This window comes from Triturus cristatus, chromosome 1_2 (assembly GCF_964204655.1).
Source record: "Triturus cristatus chromosome 1_2, aTriCri1.1, whole genome shotgun sequence".
Taxonomy (NCBI): domain Eukaryota; kingdom Metazoa; phylum Chordata; class Amphibia; order Caudata; family Salamandridae; genus Triturus; species Triturus cristatus.
The window spans coordinates 1082852367-1082879640 of record NC_140580.1 but is presented as its reverse complement, the minus strand read 5'-3'; the positions used below and the strand labels follow the sequence as shown (position 1 = coordinate 1082879640).

Sequence of the window (27274 nt, the reverse complement as noted above, 5' to 3'; positions counted from 1 at the left end):
TGCACTGCAGAGCAGTACAGGTCCTGTCCTGCAGTGTTTGCTTGGGTCCTGCCCAGTAGGACAGGTGCAGTTTCTGCCCTCCACAGTGATGCAGCATTTGCACTGCACATTAGGTTCCGTTTCTTCCTTCCAGTGTATGAGAAAGATGCGTCCTGCTCTCTTTCTTGGGATGTATGGAATCCGCCGCTATAGAACTTTACAACCAGTGGTTGCGGGGAAATAACTGGTGATGGGGGAGCCAACGCTTTCATGCTTGGACCCCAGGAATAATGTTCTGCACTCTTAAAAGCTGTAATCTCATTAATTATCGCGCAATTGTGCTTTGTGTCGAATCTCATGCAGACCCTAGAATCGATAGCACGTTTTGCTACAATGCCACCATAGTTTGGTGTTCATTATTTTGCACCAGGTGTAGAAAGAGACAGACCATGGTGGTGAACGCAGACAGGTGCCCAAAAACTCTGCCTGCCAGTGTGAGAAGATTTTGGAGCTACCCTGAAGAGAGTGCCGGGAATTTACAAGGTACTAGGTGGAGTACCGGGCATCTCAGAAAAAGTGAAGGACTGTCCTCACACACCACCAGGTGCCATGATTCATCACCGGCAGTCCTCGCTCTCCAGAAACTGCGTTTGGGGGAGAGCGGGCCTACACCTGGAGGCAGGGAGGCACTTCTAAAGTCCAAGTGGGGGCCCGTTGGCAGAAACATGTTGACGACTACAATCACGGTGGTGATGGGGTGCTAATTCCCCCATTCCTCACACTTACCTTTAATACCAAGTAATTGCCCAGCGAATAAATGTATTTCGGCTTTTACATTGGTTTTTAAATCACTTTTCTTGCACGGGCCCCCACTTAGACTTTAGAAGTGCCTTCCTGTCTCCAGGTGTAGGCCCGCTCTCTATCAATCGCAGTTTCTAGAGAGCGAGGACTGCCAATGATGAAGCATGGCAGCTGGTGGTGTGTGAGGACAGTCCTTCACTGTTTTTAGATGCCCGGTACTCCACCTAGTACCTTGTAAACTCCTGGTCACTTCCCTTCAGGGTAGTTTCTTTGTGTGTACATGTTGTGGTTGGACACCAGCTCACCTTGAATACCCAGTAGCCTCTAGTTCCCTCCCCTGGGAAAACCCGGGGTTTTGTGTGTAGCAAGAAGGTTTTGGAGAACATTGCATGCAGAGTTCTGTCCTTCAGTTTCTGCATTTTAGCACAGTGCTTAATTTGTAAAACAAAAATAGGTTCCAGGGCTCTCTTCAGGAGGTCACTGCAGCCTGCACCACACATTGCCCCTACCAGTGCTGCCAATGATAGCAACAACACAACTACTAACCATCACACTCTAACAAGTGTGACGATTCTGACTATTCCAGGCCTCCAAAGCTATAAGAATGGCTTGGGCGGCAGGTAATAGTCAGTTTTAATGTACATTGAATCAATAAATAACTGTTGTTATGTTCATCTCTGAATTAGCCAGACATCGCCACCTTGTGGCAGACTGTCACACGTGCTGGTGTTGACAATTTACTGCTGGTGCCGAGCACCGGAAACCACCGGCTCAAAGTAAGCACTGCTCTAACAAACAGTATGTGCACCAACAGGCAGCCTGCAGCCACATTCATTCCCACTTACGCATGAAAAGAGGGGCTGCACACTCTGCTCAGTATTACCCACTTGTATATCCTGGTGGCCTTCCAGTCATAGTGCAGAGCACTGATACATGTGTGCCCTTGTTTGTACAAGTACACATGTATATTGCATCAGCAGCGGTCCGTGGAGGGAGTTCCGTGGGGCAGTGAGGCGGGGTAGGGTGGGGGGTAGTAAACACCGGAATATGGATGAACGGAGGTAAGTAAACAATTAAATAAATAAAACGAATTTCGTTGCGCGTGCTGCATCTCAAAATGCGATGCAGCGCAAGCAACGAAATTCGTTTTATTTGTTTAATTGTTTACTTACCTCCGTTCATCCATATTCCGGTGTTTACTACCCCCCACCCTGCCCCGCCTCACCGCCCCACAGAACTCCCTCCACGGGCCACTTCTGGTCAATTATAAGGCCTAGCATTATGGCTTTCAACCAAAAGGAAGCTTGCAACCAGTAGAATATATGACTGTGTCCTGTTGTACTGCCTCAGCATGTACCTTTCAGTTTACAAAAATATGCAGTTTGAAAAACATATATTCAGTATCGTGGATTTTGTTCCAACAAAGCCAGCGTGGGGTTCTGGTGACATATACAAACCAATCAACCCCCCCCCCCCCCCCCGCCCTCCCCGCCCCCTGGCTGTGTTGGGCAATGGTAGATGTGTTAACTGTAATGTATTTTTAAATTAGAGGCATATTTTGGTGCAGTTGGCATGACAAATGAACCTTTTTTCCAAGCAGGAAACTGGTTATTGAAACGGCAAGTGAGATCCAGAAGGAGGCTGCCTGGTGTACACTGTGCAGTAAAAAGAACGCTGTTCAGAGGGGGGGATATGTTGATGTGCTAAGAATCCCACTCTGCGGAAGGGAGAAGCGTTTCAAGCTGCAGTCTGCGAGGGTCGTCTAACAATGATTCTGGAATACTGCTGTTCCGGTTTGTTTACCTTTCATGAAGAAAAGGCTGATTAAGCAAGGGTTAGAGGATTGTTTGATGTTTTTATGATTTAAAACAACTTGGCAAGCTGTGATGCTAATTACCTGCTGCCAAGAATATCAGGCTGAGGCTAGGATTCCATAAAATCCGTATTTCACAGGAATTACGTATTTGTTGTCAATTATGGAAAAGGTGATGTTATGTCGTCATCCATCTGAATTATTGGTTTTGAAACTGATGATTTCTGTTCAATAACATTCTCAGAACTTCTAATTCGTTTGTATGTGTTTATCATACGTGGTAAGGGGATGCTTACATCATTCTATGCTGCGCTATAGGGTACCAGGAGGAGGTTTCTTCACTTACACCATGTGGCGCAGGCACAGACATATGCCCATGTGTTCCTTTTGACACCGCTGGGTGGTCGCGGGCAAAGGACAGCTGCGTGTCCCGTCTTTCAGTGCACTGAAGTGGGCTGCCGGGCTCCAGGCGCTGATGCATTGAACTGCTTGGGTACCACTGACAGCTAGCCCCCCTCAAGGCATCAAAGGCTGCCCTGGAGCGCGCGTCAGGCAGAGGCCTAGCACACAACGAGAGGGCGCCCTGCAGAATGTGTTGAGGGGCCCCTCATTCTCCCATATCTCACAGACCATGTGCTAAGTGGAGTCCCTTGAAGAGTAGAGCCTCCCGCGAGCCGCATGACCTGCAGGGGCCTTCGTGACGCCCCAAGTGTTGACGTCACGGCGACGCTCAACAGATGCAGAAACACAGTACAGTCGGTATTACTCGCCTCTGATCCGAGCATCGCACGCAGACGGCGGGCATGAGCGGTCGCCTGGCAGCGGCTGCTTCCCCGGCTCACACGATATCACAGGGCCGGCCTCGGAGCCTGTCGCTCTGCACCTGTCGGGAGCAGGTCCGCTGAGGTACCCGAGGCCCCGCCTCCATTTCAGAGCGGCTCGGTGAGTGTTCGCGGGCTTAGGAGGTCTGCGGCCCGACAGATGCCAGATAGGCATCACGGAGAGGGGGGGGCGAGGGACACTGACTCCAACTCGTGTCCATGAAAGGCTGTACTCGGGGCCTGTGATGAACACAAGATACCTTCCACCAACGACACATTCTCTGATGAGCCATGGATACTGGCATCTTCATGCACGTCTATGTTCCTAATATATATATATAACATGTGCAGTCGCGCTTAGTGTAATACGCTATTTCCTACCGTCGTGCAATGTGGGGAGGGGCTGTGACCAGAGGCGCAACTAGAGCCAAATTTCGGGGGGGGCTGAGCAAAAATTTCGGGGGGGGCTGAACTTTAAGCAATAGGCAGAGTGGAGCTGCAGGGGCTCTTAGAAGGGGTGAAACAACAGCGAGGCCTCATTAACATGCAAATGGTCTTTTAAAGACCTGTGAAGTGCTCGGGTGCGGCTGCTTTTTTGCCCGGGAAGGTGTCTCATCCCGGGCTGCCACACACGACGGGGGGGGGGGCTGAAGCCCTGTGAGTCCAATGGGTGTTGCGCGCCTGGCTGTGACTCATAAGGGAATAAAAACAAAGGAAATATTATGAAATCTAACTTTTCCATTGTAGCAACAAATGTACCTTCCCGCTTTTCTGTTCCTGATATTCAGTTTGCCTCTTCTGGTATATGTGACTGTGTGTATGCATAGGCAAGGAGTGTAATATGGTGTTTATCACCATTGTTGGGTTTGGCAGGGGCCAAGGATATGAACAACGAAGCCTTGAGTGTGTCATGATGCCCCCCTCCCCCCCCCCCAATATTGGCCGGTGTGTAATACTACCCCTGGTCTTACTACTGGGGTCCCCTTGTTCTTTAAACATACCTTCCCCCACTAATGGCATTAAATGCAATATATAATGGCTTCACAAAGGAAAACCGCTCTGGTCAATGGGCCTTTTTCGTGTGATTTAATTTTAAAGCATGGGCTGAGCCAAAGTATCCTGGCTCCCTGTAAATACCTTTTAGATAACTACTGTGGATGACAGAGAAGCTTTGTGTGTGTGTATTTTTTCTCAAACCCGACCCCAGAAAAAGTAATACATTTCAAATTACATTCTTAATAGCTACATATATGGTTTATCGCTTAGCATTTTTTGCATGTGTATTTGTTCATTAAAAAAGTATTTAAGTAAAACTAGAATGGAAGGGTTTAAATAGGCGCAGTAGTGTAACATCTCATTGAAGAGGCCTTACGGCTACTGGGAGAGGTGTTTCCATGTGCAAAGTCATTGTAATAGTAACAAACCGTATGTTTCTCAGGTCACACCAGTGAGGATAATGTAGCCCAATAACACGTCAGAGCAAGAGTAATAATTCATGCACATTCATACTTTTTTAAACTACACTGCAAAGGCCAAATTCGGTATAATTTCCACAACCCAACTCCGACATGAGAAAGCGCCCTGCATGTCTCTCAGAATACCCCTTACAGTGATTTAGCGAATAAATACCCCTCCTCTTACTGCCAGGGGGCACAGTGAATGCAATTTAATGTTGCATCTTGTATTTCACCCTTTGTACACTGGTTCTTTTAAATAGATTTGTTTAGGACTACCACACACGCCACAAACCATATATGCACTTGTGCCGAGGGTAATATGCTCACCTGTGAGACAGTTTTCTTAGGTCAGTTGCCTTGTACTATTGCCATAGCATGGACTTTGACCTTTGGACTTTATTAATACATGTATGAATGTGTCTTTACTAATACACCTGCTCAAAATAAAGTGTTGTTGGGTTACATGTATTATCACTGGCATTCAATCCATCCATTCATTCATCCACCCATCCATCCATCCATCTCCGTTCGCGCGTCTGTGTTTGAGAGTACAGCATGGTGAAATCGATGAATGGAGGTAACCGTGCACATAGTGAGAGAGGCTCCTGGTCCTGTGGTAAAGTCCAGGCGTACGTCCCATAAGGGCCCCCTCTCTGTGTCTGCTGCCCTATCACTGCCTCCCCCTTGTTGCACTAAGCCGTGCGTTTCTGAGGTATAACGCACGAGGGTGCAATGAGGAAACTGCCCCGGTGGCTGATCGCACACCGCACAGAGTCAGGGGAAGGTGCACATTGAAGCCCTCAAGCTACAGCAATTGCTACTTTCAGGCCAGCTCCAGAGACAAAGTGTGTTCGATTCTTAAAACACGTCATCATGTCTCATTGCAGATTGACCAGGATAAAATATCTTTTAATTCAAATGAAGTTCTTGTCCGTCTTGTGGATTAAATAAACCGACACAAGCGCACTGTGTGTGCAGGTACATTATTTGATAAGGGGGCGGCTGGCATCGACGTCCCAGTGACTAGAGGGTCCTTTTAAACAGAAGCGGATGGACAAGGCTCCTGTACAAATCTTTGAGGACTGCCCTTTCAAGCCCGAGTACATATGGCCTCTGTCTGTGTGTACCACACGTCACCGTGGGCACAGCTTACCAACTACAACTATTCTCACGCCCGTCAATACCCAGAAGGCTATAAAAACGATAAAATACTGAGCCAAAGAGGGGGCCGGTCTGTATTTGTGTATGCATTTAATAATTGTGTTACACATACCGTGGACATATTTATTTGTAAATGTTTTAAAAAGCGCTACACATCTTCTAAGCCACTTCGGAGCACTTCGCTTGGCTTCCATAACCATCTTCCCCACTCAGTTATTTGCAATTAGTAATGTATAAATGTGTCTGTATTTATACATTAATTTGGTAATTGTGTTACAGAGACTTTAAACTTATTTGTTTATTACATGATTTTATCTCGGATAATTTTTTAGGAACGTTATTGATTCAGAAACGATATTAAAAGGAATAGACTAAAGGCCGTGGTATCACAGGCGTGTGTAGCGGATGTGAAAGGAAATATAAAACGTATACACAGGTTGTGATACAAGGGGTCGGTTACGTTGTATAAAACACACAGTGCTCGTTTGCGGGATACTTCTATCCTCTGTGCTCAACAGATACAAAGGCGACACATGTATCTGCATTATCACTGCTATGTTATTTCTGTAAATGTGCGGGTGCCGGGAAGGTGGCCCTATCTACGCATATTGCACAATCTGATAAAACTCGCACCGTTTCTGTATGTTGAAATGACCCCGCTCCCGCGCACCCTCCCACCTGTCATCGAGGGTCTGCTTCCGGTACCTTTCCGCAGGGCTTCGCTTTGGGCCAGCAGGGCGAAGAGCATGTCCGTGCTGGGCGAGCCCTTGGGGGCGTTCAGCTCCTGGAGGGCTTCCATCGCGCATCGCTTCCCCCGCTCTGCCTGCCTCTCCCAGGCGGGGTTCAAGGGGGGCAGCCGTGCCTGGCCTCGGTCCTCTGGTCCGGTCCCACCCAGGCCTGGCTCCGAGGAGGCTGGCGGCACAGGCAGGGTTCCCGGCCCCTGTGGAGGGCGCAGGGAGGGAAGCTGCGCGCCTGCACACGCAGAGGGGGGAGGTGGTGGGAGGGGGCGCGGAGCAGGCACGGCGGGTGGGAGTAACTGTGGGAAATGAGGGCTTCACGCTGCACAGAGAACAGGCTCAAGGGTAGGGCCTGGGATCAGGTACAGGTGAGAGGAGCAGGCAGCAGGCGGAGCAGCGTGAAAGTAACCCTGAAACTAGGCTGTTCACAGGGAGGTGGCAGGGTTGCTGCAGGGATGCATGAAGCAGGCAGGTCTGGATTAAAGGGGAGTGATACCGAGTGCAGGGTGTCCACAGGGAGCAGGCAAGGATGATAGAAACAGGCCGGTCTGGAACGAAGTGATCCTGAGTGCAGGGAGTTCACTGGGAGGAGGCAGGGATGCTGCGGGGAGGCTGGACGCAGGCAGGTATGGAGGAGACTGTTCTTAAGCAGGCTGTTCACAGGGAGCAGGCAGGGGAGATGCGTGGATACTGGAAGCAAGCAGGTATGGAGGAGACTGTTCTAGTGCAGGCTGTTCGCAGGGGGCAGGTTGGGGTGATGCGGGGAAGCAGTAAGCAGGCAGGTATGAAGGAGTCTTTTTGTATGCAGGCTGTTCACAGGGAGCAGGCAAGGGTGCTGCGGGGATGCTGCAAGCAGGTAGGTATGGAGGAGACTGTTTTATGCAGGCTATTCACAGGGAGCAGGCAGTCGTGCTGAGGGATGCTGGAAGCAGGCAGGTCTGGGAGGGAGTGATCCTGAATGCAGGGAGTTTACATGGAGCAGGCAAAGGCTCTGCGAACGGTCTGGGAGCAGGCAGGAGAGATTGGACTGCACCGTGTGGATTTCCCAGCGAACAGGCAGAGGCGCTAAAGTCGGCTGAGTTGGGGGGGGTTGCATGAGGGAGGTGCGTAGGCATTAACTAATGAGTTATGGCTGCCCGAGATTTGAGGAGCCCCCTGATTACAAGATAGGGGCCCTCACTCTTGTCACACATTTTGAGGCACCTCGGGGCGCGTGTGTCCGATGCAGAAGCAGGAAGTCACGAGGACGCACCAACAAGTGAAAGTGAACTGAAGTGCACGCGCCAGCGTGAAACACAGCGCCGAGAGGCAGTTTTCCATGCTGCAGAGAGTAACAGTAGCACTTACACGATCTGTGTATTGTACCTGTGTTTACATCTGTAAGGCGCTTTACAAGCTTGACGACGACGACGCTCCGAAGCGCTTTGAGAAGGGGTAACACGCGCCTCCGGTATTCACCCGGATGGAAATGTGTAGGTCACATTGTGTGTGAGGATCGGAGTTCTGCTGGTAGAATGCAATAACAACAACAACACAACCAAAGACAACAATAGCAATAACAGCACCAATACCGACGACAACAACAACACCACAACCGACGTCAACAATAGCAACAACAGCAGCACAACCGACAACAACAATACCACCACAACCGACGACAACAACAGCAGCACAACCGACAACAACAATAGCAACAACAGCAGCACAACCGACAACAATAGCAACAACAGCAGCACAACGACAACAACAATAGCAACAACAGCAGCACAACCGACGACAACAACACCACAACCGACGACAACAACACCACAACCGACCACAACCGACGACAACAATAGCAACAACAGCAGCACAACCGACAACAATAGCAACAACAGCAGCACAACGACAACAACAATAGCAACAACAGCAGCACAACCGACAACAATAGCAACAACAGCAGCACAACGACAACAACAATAGCAACAACAGCAGCACAACCGACGACAACAACACCACAACCGACGACAACAACACCACAACCGACGACAACAATAGCAACAACACCACAACCGACGACGACAACACCACCACAACCGACAACAGCAACAAGAACTACATTTATAATAATGATGACAATAATAAAAATAAGGAAAACACTCTTCTGATATCTTTATAACAATATTACAAAAAGTTCCAAGTCATCTGTATTTTATAAACAGGAACATGTGCATTCAAATTCAATTTTCAATGCAGTTTATAATAATAATACACAAAACAATAATGATGGCGATTATAATAATGTAAATATATTAATAATAACAGCAACTATTATTAGCATCATATTCACTATCACTCTAAACGTCGTGTATCTGGGTTCTGAGGCTTCTGCCGTGTGCCAGCCCGTGGGGCCTCCACGGGCCTCTTGAGGGCACCCGGTGTGCCAGCCCGCGCCCCTCCACGAGCTCTCGAGGGCCCCCGGTGTGGCAGTCCGTGCCCCCCCCCCCACCCCCAGGGGAGGGCCTCTTGACGGCCCCGGTGTGCCAGTCCGTGCCCCCCCCCCCCCCCCCCAGGGCCTCTTGAGGGCCCCGGTGTGCCAGCCCGGGGCCCTCCACAGGCCTTTCGAGGACACTCTTCCAGTGAGGCCAGAACAAGCGCTTCTGCTGGGTCCCTCTGAAGCTCTAGTCGGTGGCGGGCGAACATCTCCCATTCGCTTCCATAAACCCTCCTTGTCGGGAGAGGAGAACCATGTCTGTGTTCATTGTCGACAGGAGGAGGACACCAGTGAGTGTGTTAATGTAAGTGAACTGTGTGGTGCGCGCGCCTTCACTCCGTGAGTCTCAGGAAATGAGGGATATTATATGTGTGCGCGAGGCTGACGGGGCTGTGCCGACTCTAGCTCATCGCAGTCCGTGTTTAATGTATTCATAGACTGATCATACTTATATGTTATGGATAGATAGATAGATAGATAGATAGATAGATAGATAGATAGATAGATAGATAGATAGATAGATAGATAGATAGATAGATAGATAGATAGATAGATAGATAGATAGATAGACAGATCTCTGCATTTATTTTATGAATCCCCACAAAATAAACATTTCATTATATATGTACTTAGAACTATACATAAATAAATACATAAATGTACATCTGCGATTGAACACATATATGTTTCACCCAAAAAAAGTAACGAATTAAATACATGTGCGCGCGCATTCCCACGCTTACATATATGTACCCATCTGTATACATGTGTGTGGATATATGCATTTGTAAACACACATGCACGTGTGTATTTACACCTCGATACACACAGGGTGAATACACGCATGAACGGTATTAATGGCGGTGCATTTAATGTAACATGATATTGGTGCTCCTGCGGATTGCACTTTGACCCGAGCATTAAACTGATCATTCATTTGGGTAATTCACCGATTTTTATTTCTAGGAGCACCGTGTTTAAATATGACAAAATCTCCCGAAACTGTAATACAACAAGGGGCACGCGCCTTGGGTGCAGCGGTGTGTTCACCTGTGTTTCATGGAGCTGTTATAACTGGCAGAAAATTACACGGACATACTGGGACGGAAGTGACACATATACATCATAAATATATATACACATATATAAACAGTTTGCACATATATAATACATGCAGGCAATATATATATATATATATATATATATATACATATATTTTTTTTTTTTTTTTTTTTTTATTATTATTATTATTTTCTCCCAGAGAGAGGGATCATGGTCCACGTGCTAGGGACCTATGGCGACATACACGCAGACATGTTTTAGGCAAGTGCCAAGCGCTCCTCGGCGTGTCCGGTTTCGTCGAAATCATTAAGGCCGAGTCTGAAACTGTCGAACGCCCCTCGGGATGGTCCTGCCTGGCCTTGAGACCCCCCAGGAGCCGGATCACACCGAGCAGTGTGGCCAGGGGCCTCCAGGGGGTGGCGGTCCCGCAAGGCGCCTCTTAAAGACAACTGTTTACCTTGGAGCGATCGAATGCTCAACAACGGGTTAAGCGCCGCGACGCCCCGGTGCAGTTTATTGGCACTGATCTTCGGAGCCGAGGGGTGCCTGGGGAAATCAAGCCTAGTGCGGCTGATGTACCCGCTGATGAACTCAAAATCAATGCCCCATTTGCCTGCATTTTCCGAGTATATGAAACACATTTTGGTGAAAGGCGCGCGATGCGTCACTGTTATTTCAAAGTTTCGTTTTTAATAATAATTTTACGCAGCTTTGATCGTGCCGTTTGTAGGAGCCCAGCGACAGTAATGGTATCAGGAAGACACACCTGTGGGCGACGGGGTCTACAAATGGTGTTTTTAGTGAGGGAGGGGGCAGGGCACCCGGCAGCTCCGTGCTTTGTCACATGGACAGCCAAACCTGAAGTCCTCTTTAGCCGTGGTCAGTGCTGTGCGGTGTTTTTTTTTGTTTGTTCATCACTTAGCTCTTAATGCACATGATAACGTTATATATATATATATATATATATATATATATATATATATATATATATATACACACACACATATATACACACACACAAACACACATATATATATATATATATATATATATATATATATATATATATATATATATATATATATATATATATAGATAGATAGATAATCTCCCCCCCCCCCATTTTAATCGTGAGATAGCGCTCAACAGGAACACAATTTCTTGAAACATGAAGTCGCACCTGTCAGCTAGATAAACCTGGACGTTTAACTCCCCTTCTCAACAAAAATCAGAGCAACAGGCGCCTAGCCAAACGAGCTGCCTTGCTGGATAGATAAGACGTGCACTTCTGGGGTCAGACGGGGGCCCTGGTCACGTGCAAGAGAAGCCCTCAGAGACGGCTGTAGCGCCTGGTCCAGTCTAGGCTTCTAGCGCCTAGCAAGGATCTGCTCCAGGCTGAGGCGCCATATGGCAGGGATGAGGGTGAGTGGGGTGTGCGCGCTCCGGGAGGCCCTTCTAGACGTAATCCTAACTCTGGTCGAGAGAGAAGGCCACCCCAGAGCTCTCCTAAAGCAGGCTGCCTTAGGAAAAATGTATCTATCTATCTATCTATCTATCTATCTATCTATCTATCTATCTATCTATCTATCTATCTATCTCTGTCTATGATCTATCTATCTGTTTATGACAGAGAGAGAGAGTGCGGGATTGACCGGGGAGAGATAATGTGAGGACAGGGGCAGAGAGAAGAGAGATAGGTAAGAGTGATATACAGAGAGAAACACTTCTGTCAGACAGACAGGCAGAAACGAAGGTAAGAGTGACATACAGAAAGAAACACCGCTGTCAGACAGGCAGGCAGGCAGAAACGAAGGTAAGAGTGACATACAGAAAGAAACATCGCTGTCAGACAGACAGGCAGGCAGAAACGAAGGTAAGAGTGACATACAGAAAGAAACACCACTGTCAGACAGACAGAAACGAAGGTAAGAGTGATATACAGAGAGAAACACTTCTGTCAGACAGGCAGAAACGAAGGTAAGAGTGATATACAGAGAGAAACACTTCTGTCAGACAGGCAGAAACGAAGGTAAGAGTGATATACAGAGAGAAACACTTCTGTCAGACAGGCAGAAACGAAGGTAAGAGTGATATACAGAGAGAAACACTTCTGTCAGACAGGCAGAAACGAAGGAAAGAGTGATATACAGAGAGAAACACCTCTGTCAGACAGGCAGGCAGAAACGAAGGTAAGAGTGATATACAGAGAGAAACACTTCTGTCAGACAGACAGGCGGAAACGAAGGTAAGAGTGATATACAGAGAGAAACACCTCTGTCAGACAGGCAGAAACGAAGGTAAGAGTGATATACAGAGAGAAACACCTCTGTCAGACAGACAGGCAGAAACGAAGGTAAGAGTGATATACAGAGAGAAACACCTCTGTCAGACAGGCAGAAACGAAGGTAAGAGTGATATACAGAGAGAAACACCTCTGTCAGGCAGGCAGGCAGAAACGAAGACAGTAAAGATAGAGAGAATGAGGAGTGAAAGGTAGAAAGAAACGAGTGGTCAAAGAAAGGATGGGTGGGGGGTGCATGGTTAATGTAAAAAGCCGAGAGAGCTTGAAAGAGGATAAAGTCCTGTGAAATAAAGCACATGAAAGAGAAATTAGATAATTAGAATAATAAACAGAAAGAGTAATTAAAAAGGAGCAGTACATGGGACGAGGTGGGGGAGGATTGTCCATGTGTGTGGGAAGGGGGAGAAATCAGGAGAGACAGGGTGTGTGAGTGGTATAAAGAGAGATGAGGCATCTTTAAAACACAACAAATCCCCTCACAGCAAAACAACACCCTGGACATATTGAAAAATAATGGCTTAAAATATTACACAAGCAGGTGAAAAATAGACATATTTCACTGTTTGTTTTTCAAAGCAATTTCACGAGGTAGTCAGCGCTGCCTTACCTTCTTTGTAATACAGATGATGACAGCTCAGATGATAGAAAGACAGGCAGACAGATGGACAGACAGGTGGATAGGTATTGTAACTGCACAGACACAGCTAGAGAGACAGACAGACAGACAGACAGACAGACAGACAGACAGACAGATAGATAGATAGATAGATAGATAGATAGATAGATAGATAGATAGATAGATAGATAGATAGATAGATAGATAGATAGATGTGTGTAACTGCAGAGGGACAAAGCCTCAGTTGGAACACACGTAAAAAATAGTTTGCATTACCACGTCTGCAACACTAAAGTGAAATTTGTACATTATGGAAGCGTGGTGGAACTCTAGGACACCGCCATAAGGCATTTGATTAGACCAAAGAAACTATAAAAAATGCTCACTAGAGCTTTCTAAATCTCCACGCCCTATAGCGCCGAGCACAATCCACGCCCACACCCCCACACGTGCAGGCGTTATTGTTACTCAACCAGAGCTCCACCTCAATTTTACACATTGATTTTAGGGCATTAATCGTGCAGAGAATTAAAACCCGACAGAATTTCCATACAGTTCAGAGTTCGGATGCCTAGCCTTAGCTTGGCCCAGCTGGGCAGCGGGAATATGCAAAGCAAAATAAAGAGGTCGCCGGAAGTACCGGCTGCGGCAGGCAGCAAAAGAAAGAACTTTGGGGTCTAAATCTTAGCATCGCCACTTGACCGAATGTGTGATTCTGTGTAAATTACACAATATGCCCTCACTGCCTTCTCTAAAAGAGGCCGGCCATAGACCCATGATTGCCCGTCATTTGTGTGCGCTACGAAAATGCGATAAGCCAAGAGAATTTAAACTACTCCGATCTTGTCTGGAAAACGCGCTCAGTGTATGTAAAATTAATTATTTTGTATGTTATTGTAAACAATTTTCTGTACGGTGTATGTAGACTACTGATTTCCCCGGTTGTTAAGTAAATTATTGATCATGTAAAGCAGCTCTATTCGTCTTGGGGGGAGGGGGGGGGGGGGGGGAATAGAAACTCATTTTTGAAACAAATAGTTTCGGTCTGAAATATGGCTGCAGCAAGACATCACTCCAGGACGGAAAACCCCGAGATCAAATGGACCCAGAGAGATAGCCCGGTGGGTTGAGTCTTGAGGAGTGACATCTCGAAGGAGTCACAGCACAAAACCCTCCCACGGAGAGTAAAATCCGCGAGCTGGAGTTATTCACAGTAAGGCGCCATAGACCGGTACGTTATTACTCATCATTACTCGGAGTAGTAACGGTGGCGATTATAGTATTAAATATCAAATAAGGAATAATAACATGCGTCAAATAATATAAGTATAAATGAAAACAATAAACTGAATATTAATCTAAAATAACGTCGATATTAATAATAGATATTATAACAATAATAATAACCGCAACAGCAATAATAATAAGTACAGCAAAAGAGAGGTAATAAAAAATAAAATAAAAACAGCACAAGTAACGGTATTGGCGGGACATGTTTTCTTGCGCTCCGTGCCTCACAACATAGCGCCTTGTGCCTGGGCGGGAGGAAGGAGCGCCCTAAGCCATGGCAGGCCCCAGCAAATGTTACAGAGGAGCAGACCCAAGCAGGGGCGGCTGCGTAATGTTTATTACACCTGCCAGAAGTGCCTTCCGCGGTGTTTGCAACAAAAAAAAACACAGGCTAGTTGAGTTCAGCGCCTCGAAGCGCATCAGGAGTGAATACGTGCTGTACAAATAAAGCATCAACTATCCATGCACAAAACACATCATGGTATGACACCCTGCATTGCACGTGGCCATACCCTGGCCTAAAGCAACATATTATGTAATACATAGCCCTAAAACCCACGCGCTATTAACAGACCGCCGTGCTGTAACGAACTGGAATTTAACACACCATTCCAGACCATAACTGTGCATAGCATAGCTTCAGGTACACAGAATCAGATAATGGGCCAAGCTGTGTTATAACATCCCAGTGCCAAGCTATATCAAAAGCGCCATAGCATAATACTCCATAATACATCACCTTATGTTTATTATTCCGCCGCCTTTGGCGAGGCTCGCGCTACAGAAATGCCACCCGCGCCCCTACAGTGTCAGGTAGCTTTGTGTAACACATATCCGTCATATCGCGACATGGTGTACCATTCCATCCGCAACGCCCATACCATAACCTCGCGTCTTATACTATGCGACGTCACAGATACTGTTTATAGATCTCCCTAGCACACCATGTAATTTCCTGTTGTACAATATCAGAACATTCTACAGTATGTTACACCCTTTGTTACCAAACCATCCATGACAATCCACGATATAGGAAGGCTTATCGCGACTGGTCATTTCTTAAAGTGCTAAACCATAAGAGTCCATAGCATACTGTGCCATGCTGCAAGGTGCTTATATCGCGACATGTATTGGACGCCTGGCAGTGGTGGCGCCGGGCTGTTACCCTGGTTTATTTCTCAGCCTCAAGACCTCGTGGGTCAGTATTTAAATAGGGAGCAGAGTTTCGTTGTAGAGGGGGGGGGGGGGGGTCTCCGCGCAGCCTTGCCTCTCTGTCGCGACAGAGGGATCAGTTGGATTTGAACAGGGGGGGGGGCTCCTGGGGGCAGCAATCACATCTTCATTTATCGCCATTTTGCTCTAGGAAACGCTCGAAGTTTCTTTTTTCTCAATGAAAATCTCATCTCCTTTACGATATTTATGTGTTGGATTTTCAGTTTTTCCCAGAAGTGGTGTTGAGGCGCTGCATGACGTACACGAGTCAGATAAACGAGACAGCAGATTGTAGATGCATACAGCGCCAACTCTGGAATATATCGATTCTAGGTGCAAGGAGTTTTAGTGCCTCTCAAAGGTGAGTACTAAAGATTGTGTAGCATCACAGGGGTGGGGTGGGAGGAGGAGAGCGCTATACAGGCATCATCGTCCATTCATCTACCCATCCTTTCAGCGCTTCTCCCAACCCACCCATTCACCCCACCCACTCATCCCACCCTCCCATTGATGCATCCGCCCATTCATTAATCTTTCCATCTTTTCATGATCCATTCATACACCCATCCATCATCCATTAATACACTCATCCATGTCCACCCAATTCCATCCATGCATCAATCTATCCATCCTCTTGCTGGCACTGCTCATCCATTTACAGGTACCCACTCACCTCCATGCATCAAACCCTCTCCCTCCTCCGCACCCACCCACCCATCCATCCATCCATCCATCCATCCATCCATCCATCCATCCATCGATGCATCAGTCTATCCACCCTCTTGCTGGCACTGCTCACCCATTTACAGGTACCCACTCACCCTCATGCATCAAACCCTCTCCCTCCTCCGCACCCACCCATCCATCCATCCATCCATCCATCCATCCATCCATGCATCAATCTATCCATCCTCTTGCTGGCACTGCTCATCCATTTACAGGTACCCACTCACCTCCATGCATCAAACCCTCTCCCTCCTCCGCACCCACCCATCCATCCATCCATCCATCCATCCATCCATCGATGCATCAGTCTATCCACCCTCTTGCTGGCACTGCTCACCCATTTACAGGTACCCACTCACCCTCATGCATCAAACCCTCTCCCTCCGCATCCACCCATCCATCCATCCATCCATCCATCCATCCATCCATCCATCCATCCATCCATCCATGCATCAGTCTATCCATCCTCTTGCTGGCACTGCTCACCCATTTACAAGTACCCACTCACCCTCATGCATCAAACCCTCTCCCTCCGCATCCACCCATCCATCCATCCATCCATCCATCCATCCATGCATCAGTCTATCCATCCTCTTGCTGGCACTGCTCACCCATTTACAGGTACCCACTCACCTTCATGTATCAAACCCTCTCCCTCCTCCGCACCCACCCATCCATCCATCCATGCATCCATCCATCCATCCATCCATCCATCCATCCATCCATCCATCCATCGATGCATCGATGAATCAGTCTATCCACCCTCTTGCTGGCACTGCTCACCCATTTACAGGTACCCACTCACCCTCATGCATCAAACCCTCTCCCTCCGCATCCATCCACCCATCCATCCATCCATCCATCCATCCATCCATCCATGCATGCATCAGTCTATCCATCCTCTTGCTGGCACTGCTCACCCATTTACAGGTACCCACTCACCCTCATGTATCAAACCCTCTCCCTCCTCCACACCCACCCATCCATCCATCCATCCATCCATCCATCCATCCATCCATCCATCCATGCATCAGTCTATCCATCCTCTTGCTGGCACTGCTCACTCATTTACAGGTACCCACTCACCTTCATGCATCAAACCCTCTCCCTCCCCCGCATCCACCCATCCATCCATCCATCCATCCACCCATCCATCCATCCTCTTGCTGGCACTGCTCACTCATTTACAGGTACCCACTCACCTTCATGCATCAAACCCCTCACTCCTCCGCATCCACCCTTAGCCCAGTGGCTCTTGACCTGTGGTCCGGGGACCCCTGGAGGGCCCAAAGCCTACTCAGGGGGTCCCTGGCTCTTTAGAAAATTAAATAAGGTCAGCAAATTAATAAAGTGTGTGTATAAATAATCAAAATGTAAAAAAGAACATTTTAAAAGATTCTGTAAATGTGAAGGAATTTGGCATTGGAGGTTGAAGGTCTCCTCAGACTGTCTGGTGGGAACAGGGCGCGCGCATCAGACAGAATACAGTGTGCAGGAGCGGGGCCCTGGGGCCCTCAATTGAAGTTAGAGAGGCTCAACCCTCCCATAAAAATGTTTCTTTTTGTTTTTATTTTTGTTTCCGAATATTTCATTTGTGTGTTTGTTTGATGGATGCTCGTTTCTATATTTTAGTCTGTGGTTTCAAGCCCTCGCCTTCCACTAATGACTCATTGGGGGACCCCGGAGCTTAATAATGATTTAGTGGGGGTCCCCAGGTTCACCTAATGATTAAATGGGGATCCACAGAAGTCAAAACGTGAGAACCACTGCGAGTTTACCCCAGCCAATCATTTGCAACCATCCACCCATCTATTCATTCATCCAACTCACCCACTGGTGTACACGCACCCATCCATCAATGTATACACACATACATGCTGACTTCGTTCACACATTCACTCAGTCCACCTACCGTCCCTGATCCACCCATTCAGGGCAGCCATCACCCCCTTTCACATCCCCCCATTCATCCATTCTCCATCCTTCCACTCACACATACACTTCCACATATTGCCCCAACCACCCGTTTACACCAATGCACCTAAATACGAATCCACCCAGTCATTCCACTCACCCACCACTGTCCCCAACTACCCACCTATTTATCCATGCATTCATCCCTCCTATACCTGTGAAGCGCTGGCGAAAGGAACAAACAGCCCAAGTGACCAACGAATGATAAAAGCAGCGCAGCTTTACAATTTGGGAATAAGTTTCAGTGAAGTTAGAATGGAGATATGCGAAACAAACCACGCCCCTCTGCCAGAGGATGTGACGAAACCTACAAAATACATGCTGAAATGCTGAGATGGGTAACCCCGGAAGAGCGCGGTGGGCCTTTAAATGCGCCATTGTGCGAACCTTGGCCAACACCTGCTCTAAGGGAATTCAATAATCGCGCCTTTTTTCTTTTAAAACGAGATTTTGAGGCCCATCGCTGGGGTGGCAGCACCTCCTCGTACTATGAGCTGCACGTGCTTTTGAAATGAGCGCCAACTTACACACACGCCAAGGGTGCTAAGCCCGCGCTTCAAGGCACTCTCACAAGGATGAAGAGAACGCCACCCTCGGTCTTTGAGGATTCTCTGGGTGTGAGGGGAAGGTGGGGTACACTGGTCGCACGAGCAAAAGGGGACTGAGATGCTGAAAGCGGATTCGTTTTACTTCAAAGTATGTTTATTAATAATTTCGCATCAGGTGTAGAATGCTACTATTTATTTTACAATGACCCAGGGTTAAAATGGCCCGTAAATGTATGGAATAAAACACATATTAATTATAAGTATGACAAAGGGTCAGTCGTTTTCAACCGAAGCACACCAAATCTGACAACATTTTTAAAGACCCGGCCGTCACCGTCCTTGTTGAAATATCTGAAGAAAATCGGTGTAAGTTGGGTTATAAAGTTAAAGGAGTAAAGGGGCGCCTCCCCGCGCATTTAATGCAACCTAGCGCCTAAACTGTTCCTAGGTGTGCAGATGAACACTGACTCGTTGACCCTTTGTGACCTCAGGGGTCACCAGGCCGAGTTAACCTTCCGGTAACACAGACTGACCCCGCCCGCACTGTGCAGTCCAGGGCTGCGGTCCCGACGCGCGAAGGCGCCCCGGAGTATCTAAACTTTCTCCCCCCCCCCCAAAAAAAACCCTTTTTTATATATATATATATATATATATATATATATATATATATATATATATATATATATATATATATATATATATCCCCCCACATACACACCAACACTGGCTTTATAGTGCTACTGCTAGGATACACACGAACACAATAAATGCTAAAACACATTTAAAAAGAATGTGGTCGCTCGACTCTATCGAAACAAAAAAAAATATATTTTTATCTGAGACACACTGAACTTGTAGAGCGTGTGTCTGTGCGTATATGTGGGGTGTGTGCTTTTCTGTAAGAGTGGATGTGTGTGGGCGCACCACGCGTGTGAGAAACAGAGGACGTGCACGCTTAATTTGTGCACGTGTATACATGTGTACGTGCAGTGCGCTTGTATGTGAACATGTATGCGTGTGTGTATTGTAACATGTGTTGTCTGTGTCATTGTATGCACTCTTACGTGTGCGTATGTGTAGAGTGGGAGTGACTTCATGTGTGCTGTGTGTGTACACAACGCGCCCTGTGTGATCTTGGGCCTGTATGTTGTGTCGTGCAGTAAGTGCTCGCACGCACGCGTGTTGTATACACAACTACAATGCACGTGTGTACGCGCACTCACTGCACGATACGGGGGGCATATGCCCCTGATAGGGAGATGGTGAGACACGCTGATGGTCGTTATGGGGTTCGGGTCCGGGGTCTATGAAGTCCAGGGATGCCTGACCACACACCTGCAGCCTATGCCCGCAGCACGAGGGAGCCGGGGTCTGTCTCTGAGCCTCGAGGGAAGAGTCGTTAACCTCCCATGAAGCTGTCCCTTGAACGGGGTACAGCCTGGGGGGCACTGCCTGGAGTGTGTGGTGAGAGAGCCCCAAAGTTTACTTCCGGGTGCAGGCCAGGTACTCCTGCCAGGCTGTGCAGGGGCACCGGACAGAACTGGGGGGCGGGGCCGGCACCCTTAAGCTCCCATGAAGCAGTCCCTTGTACGGGGCACAGTCTGGGGGGCACTGCCTGGAGTGTGTGGTGAGGGAGCCTCGGAGTCTAGGCCAGGCACACCTGCCAGGCTGTGGAGAGTGCTGCGGTGGGTGACACCCGGTGAGCTCAGTCCTAGCAGAGGTGATCTCACTAGAGGTGGGAGGGAGGGAGTGCAGGGTGGAAGGAGATGGAGGAGCGTGCTCACCAGCTGACAGCCCTGAGCGATGGGGGGCTGTCCCGGCAGGGTCAGACACGCGCTGCGCATCTGTCGGGGCATCTCCAAACAATGCGCCTCATTAGGCATGCATAACGACCGAAGCAGCATGGCAAAGTGCGGGAGGGGCGCCCCCCCCCCACAACACCCTCAGTGATGGCGCTCTAAACACTCCACTAAACTGGCTCTTTGGAACAGCACCGCCTGGTTCCGTCTGTTGCGTTGTAGTGTTCGCCACGGCAGCTCTTCTTGCTTTCGCTTTCAAACATCAGCATTTATCGTGTGTGTTGAATGGCCACGAGTCGAGGGCAGCATTACACGTGTTGAATCAATTCAATGTGTTCAAATTGTGGAGACGGCTCCAGCTTAAGAGTTCGGGAAAGGACAGGCCCCTGGGCTTGAAAGTTTAGTCTCCTGTACTCCCCTCCCCCAAACTATCCACCGACTCACCTTTGCCTCCAACAACCCCTGTCCCAAGGCTGCCCCACCACTGCCCACCCGTCCTTTGCTTCCAAGAGGTCCACCTTTCACCACAGGAACAGCATCTTCCACCCCCCCCCCCCCCCCCCACACTAACACCAGCGCCACTGCTATTAACACATACGCACCACGTTAACTTACCACCACCTTCACTCCACGCCCTCACCGCGTCTTTGCTACCCCTCCACTGCCACACCACCGCCCCAGTACCTCCCCGTGACCACATACGCCCTCTATCGCCAGCACAACTACCTCCACATCATCAGAACCACCCCAACCACATCGACATCATCACTTCCACACGCCACGCCCACCCCGCCACCTTCACGTGACCCAATACCACCAATCACCACCACAAGTGTGCCATCGCATGCACCTGAAGGCCCCTGGCCTACCCACCATCACCTCTACTTCAAAACACCTTCACATGAAGTCCACCCTGTCACCCACCCTCCATCACCTCCAGGTGCCACCACATCCACTTCCACCACGTCCCACTCCCACCCACTGTTACTTACAACCGTCACCACGTCTACCACATCATGCCCACCTCCACAAACTACACCCCACTAGCTCATCTTGCCACCAACCCTCAATCGCATCTGTAACGCCACTTTCACCCTGTCACACCCACCTCCACGGCTCCTCACCAGCACGCCCACTCAGGCCTTCCGTACTACCACACCCACTTATAACTCACCACGCCGACCTCCATACCACCCTATTATGTCACCACCTGCAGCACCTCACGCACCTTACTACGCCTACCTCCACACATCCACCGATTTACCACCACAAGCAGCCCACCCACACCACCACGCCAGCTACCCCACCAATACTTTCACCCGCGCCCCCACCACAGCACCACGTCCATCCTCTGTGGGGTACCACCCACCGCCACGCCACACCGTGGTGACCGGTAACTTGTTACAGACATTGGCCAGCGGGTACACCGCACCGTCTACTGCTAAATCTTTACTGCACCGTCAATAAAAACACTGCAGGCTCGCGCGCCAGGCAGCAAAGCAAACCACACACAACAAACCGCTAGAGATTGAAGATCTATTAACGTGGTACAGAAAGGCAGCGCTCCGAATATTGTAATCTGATGATAACCTTAGTAAACAAAAGCACCGCTATGTTTGAGAACATTTCCTCACAGCTGCACCATTTTCAAAATATCTTCTGGACACAGAAGTGCGCTGAAATAATAAATACAACTTTATATAGAAGCAACAACCGCCGACAGTGCTGCTCCTCGCTCTAAATTCGCCAATGAGGGCTCACGCGCACCTGCACAGTATGTTTACATTAAAACGCTGGCTTCTGAATCCACGAACGACGCGCTGGACCGGGTCCGCTCGGGTGACGGAAGCAACGCCTCGAGGCCGATGGAGGGCGGGCCACGGGGCATTCAGGCTAAGTGGGGCCCGTTTATGGCCGCCCTGAAGGCCCGGCCGTTCTTCCGGGGTTAGGGAGCCGAGCTTGTTTTCTGTGCCCGAGCAGGCGGTGCGATTTCACGGCTGTCAGCGCCGGCCTCCCACACGCAGGGCAGAACTGACAGCATCAGAGAGGGGCCACACCTCAGACACGCTCGGAACTGCATTTACCTATATTTTTTTTACATTTCAGCATTGACTACGTTTTCGATTTCTATTTACATATCTTTACAAGCTCGCGCTCACTCCTTTCATAAAAATACATTTTTTTATTTAATTTGCTATTTCCTTTGTAATTTGCCGTCCATCTGTTCATTCACCTTAGGTTTTTCGTGTATTCCATGTTTATAAATTCATTGTTTTGGGGAACATTGTACTGAGCAAACCAAGACACCCGCCGGTGCACAGGGGGACACTTTCTCTCAAACACGCACAACCACGCGGAAGTGCACAGGTGAACCATGCCGAGCAGCTGCAGGGGAGCGTTGCACAAGCATTTATAACGAGTTCTTCTTATCCCACTAATTTGATCAATTTAGAAGTGGAGCACGTGGCCTGTTATAGCGCCGTTCCTGTGACTTGGTGTGGGCGCACAGCGGAGGTTTGCAGAGCATCACACCTGGACTAGAGGCAGGTTAAAAACAAATATTCAAAGAGTTAAGCCAGAGGCATAGAGTGGCCGGCTGCAGTCTGTGGGTGTGCATCCATTATTTATTGCTATACCTTTTGAACATTTGTACCACGCCCAGGGTGCTGCGGACTTGCTCATTACAGGACATATTTGGGCTAATATCTATCTATCTATCTATCTATCTATCTATCTATCTATCTATCTATCTATCTATCTATCTATCTATCTATCTATCTATCTATCTATCTATCTATCTATCTATCTATCTATCTCTCTATCTCTCTATCTATCGTAGAGCCCAACCCTGCCACTTTCCTCATCCGCATAGAAACATTCATGGTTTTAATGAACTCATTTACAGCGAGTTACCATCAAGTAACGAAGAGGGCCTCCGTTGCCAGAAAGTAACTGTAGCTACTTTTTAAACACTTTTAAATAGGCGTTTTTCAATCGTGTTTTTTTCAATCGTAAATAACTACTCGTGCCCACACACGCGCGTTGTTACCTGTGCATGTTTCCGTCATTCTTTCCACTCTTCCTTATTTTTTCTGTTTTCGGTATTTTATATTGCGCCAGACATGACCCCGCCTGGAGTGCAAAGTCCTTGTTGGTGTACAGAGCATGACATTGCCAGGGACAATCACATAGCTACAGGCAAGCATACAGGCCCTCCTGGGACACGTCTCGCTGTCCTATCTTTATGCATATATCTGAAATGGTCGGATATTTTTCATACATTTCTTTGTCTTCATTATTTACAATTATTGGTATGGTGCCCGACATTCCATCCGCTGGCACAGTCATGGCCCCCTGTTTGGGTGCACAGAGCAGGATGCACAAGCATAAGCATGGAGCACGCACGCTGCGCACATTCCCATATAAGCGCGCAGGTGCCACAGAGCACACGGCGCGCAGACTGTGAATACTCGATCTCTTACCTGCGGCGCCGCTGTACCTGCAGATCTCGGTCGACCCCTGCGTACCGGTTCTCCCGGGCTCCAGCAGCATCTCTGTCCGCGTCCCTGGAGCTCTGCTGGCCGAGTGAGGCGAGGTTTAGAGCCGAAGCCGACAGAGCTCCGTGCGAGGAGGATGTGAGAGAGCAGCAGGAGAGGGAGCGATGTGCCCCGCCCAGCGCCCGCCGGGATACTGACAAGATGCGTAAACCTCCAGCCCAGCACTGAGCGAGGGCGCAGGACCGGGGTCACTGAAAGCCAAGAGGGAGGGGCTGCTACAGAGAGACCTACCCGCCCAGGGCGAACCAGGCCACCGGTGAAATGCTTGTATCTCCAGCCCAGCACTGAGTGAAAGCGCAGCCCCGGGGGCACTGAAAGTAAACCGAGGGCGGAGGGTCCTAAGAGAGAGATGTGCCCCGCCCAGAGCCCGCCAGGATAAGATGCTTACATCTCCAGCCCAGCAGAGTGAGGGCGCAGGACCGGGGGCGCTGAAAGTAAACAGAGGGGGGTCCTAAGAGAGAGATGTGTCACGCCCCGAGGCTAACAGGATAAGATGCTTACATCTCCAGCCCAGCAGAGTGAGGGCGCAGGACCGGGGGCACTGAAAGTGAACAGAGGGGGGTCATTGGCATGGGTCTCACCCAGAAGCGGCCAATGGTCCTTGAGATGCTCAGACCTCAGGCACAGCCATGACTGAGGGCAAGGGGCCAGGGGACACTGCAAGTGAAGGGGCCCCACAGAAAGATCTGCGCAAACAGAGCGAGAAAGGGCACACATGGGATGTTCCGATCTCAAGGACTGACTAGGGCGCAGGCCCAAAGGGCACATAAGGTGTGGGGGGGGGGGGGGCAGCGGAGACTCCGGTCCTCCCCAGAACCAACAAGAGAACAAGGAACAACGGACAAGTTGAGACCTCCATCCAGTTCAGAGTAGGTACAGGACAGGGGGTGGGGGAGGGGGCGGGGGGTAGAGAGCCATATGAACTGCCCAAAGCCAGCCAGAGCACAGGTGACAACCTGGGACCCCCAGCTCCGACTTGGTGAAGGACCAGGGGGCACTGAAAGTAAAGGGGGGGGGCACAGAGAGATCTGAACTCTACAAATAAAGCCAATGCAAAGGTGACACGCCGAGACCCCCATCTTTGACTAGGTGAAGGACTAGGGGGCCCTGAAAGTAAGGGGGGGGGTTACAGATACATCTGAACTCTCCAAAGGCAGCCAATGCAAAGGTGACAAGCTGAGACCCCCATCTTTGACTAGGTGATGGACTAGGGGGCACTGAAAGTAAAAGTGTGGGGGGGGGGCAAAGAGACACCTGCCCTCTTTACAAACAGCCAGTTCACGGGTGACAAGCTGAGACCCCCAGCTCTGACTAGGTGAAGGACTAGGGGGCACTGAAAGTAAAGGGGGGGCACAGAGAGATCTGAACTCTACAAAGATAGCCAATGCAAAGGTGACAAGCTGAGACCCCCATCTTTGACTAGGTGAAGGACCAGGGGGCACTGAAAGTAAAGGGGGGGGGGTACAGATACATCTGAACTCTCCAAAGGCAGCCAATGCAAAGGTGACAAGCTAAGACCCCCATCTTTGACTAGGTGATGAACTAGGGGGCACTGAAAGTAAAAGTGGGGGGGGGCACAGACATCTGCCATCTTTACAAACAGCCAGTTCACGGGTGACAAGCTGAGACCCCCAGCTCTGAGTAGGTGAAGGAGTAGGGGGCACTGGAAGTAAAGTGGGGGGCCCAGAGACATCTGCCCTCTTTACAAACAGCCTGCGCATGGGTGACAAGCTGAGACCCCCAGCTCTGATTGGGACAATAGCAGGATCAGGAGACCCTGAGAGGGAACCAGAGACACGTGGAGGTGAAAGTGAGGGGATCAGGTCTCAGGCTAGAAGAGGAAGGGAACAGGGGTGTATAGAGCCGGCCTCCCAGGTTGCTCCCGGCCCGCCCCCATGGAACCCACAAATCAATACTTTATACCAGGGCTGTGGGTAAAAACGGACATGTTTATTTCACACCATCACACATAAACATGACAACTTATATTTACTTATTTACGTTCTTTAAGATGCAGTCCTAAGAAATTTGATCACTAATCAATATTTGCAATTTTAATTTTGCATACTAAACAATCAGCCTAAACGACTGACTTACATATATACAACACATACTCTATTGCTCCAGCACCAAGGGGCCCTCTGACTCGCGTCCCCCAACTGAGAACCACGCAAGGCGCAACCCACCTGCGTGCTTGAGAGGTGAGCGCCAGCCCTCTGGTCCTTGTCCGCCACCTTAGGGCCCACCCCTCCACCACCAGGCTGCCCAAGGGGGTTCATAGGGTAAAACCAGGGGCAGCTGCCCCATGTTCTAGCTTGTAACCTGGCACCCTTGCCCCCAGCCGGTGTCCCCATTCTCTCTGCAGTGAGCTTACCGTCTCTCCACCTCAGCGCTGGCCTAGCGAGTCTGCAGGAGGACTCCAGTTAACAATGTGAGTCAATCTTCTGTGGCCTCCTTACCGCCACACCTTCCAAAAACCCAAAATCTAAGGGGCGGGTGGGAGATTCTTGTGACGTGCACTGGGACTGGGGCCGGCGCTGGAAGAAGAGAGGACGAGAGCCCGGGTACCATGCCCTTAATAGGCCCAAACTCCTCCATCCCCCCAAAGCCGGTCCCAGCCGGAGGCGCGTCATCCTATGCCCCGGAAGTGATTGCTGCGGCCGGTCGCCAATTGGGCTACCCCGGCGTAAAAGGTGGGCGGGGCCAGTACCCCAGGGTGCCGGGCCCTAATGGCACGCTTTTTGAATTCCACGCTTTCAAAACTAGGGGTGGGCATAAATCGTGTAGTTCCGTACAGCATAATCACATGGAATTAGCCAAAAATTCGGTGAGATTGCGCTTGAATTAGGCGATAAGAGTAATTTTGCGTTTAGTGTTGTTTCTTAGTGCGAAAATGCCTCCTCGAATCCAAAACAGAAACGAGGATTCATTTTGTACTAAGAAATA

General features: G+C 49.2%; 1 protein-coding gene across 3 annotated transcripts in view; it reads right to left on the bottom strand.

Annotated features, from left to right (window-relative positions):
* Nucleotides 1-24452, bottom strand: part of LHX3 (LIM homeobox 3) — a 76790-nt gene extending 52338 nt beyond the window's left edge. Inside the window, exon 1 of one of the 3 annotated variants that reach the window (XM_085616029.1) lies at nucleotides 24254-24452. In XM_085616029.1, the coding sequence (XP_085472155.1) occupies nucleotides 24254-24323 (70 nt within the window). In that variant the 5' untranslated portion in view covers nucleotides 24324-24452. Of the gene's footprint in view, nucleotides 1-6737; nucleotides 7041-21386; nucleotides 21494-24253 lie in introns of those variants that run through there. The other 2 variants (XM_085616025.1, XM_085616024.1) reach the window with 2 other exon arrangements.
* Nucleotides 24453-27274: the final 2822 nt, after the last annotated feature.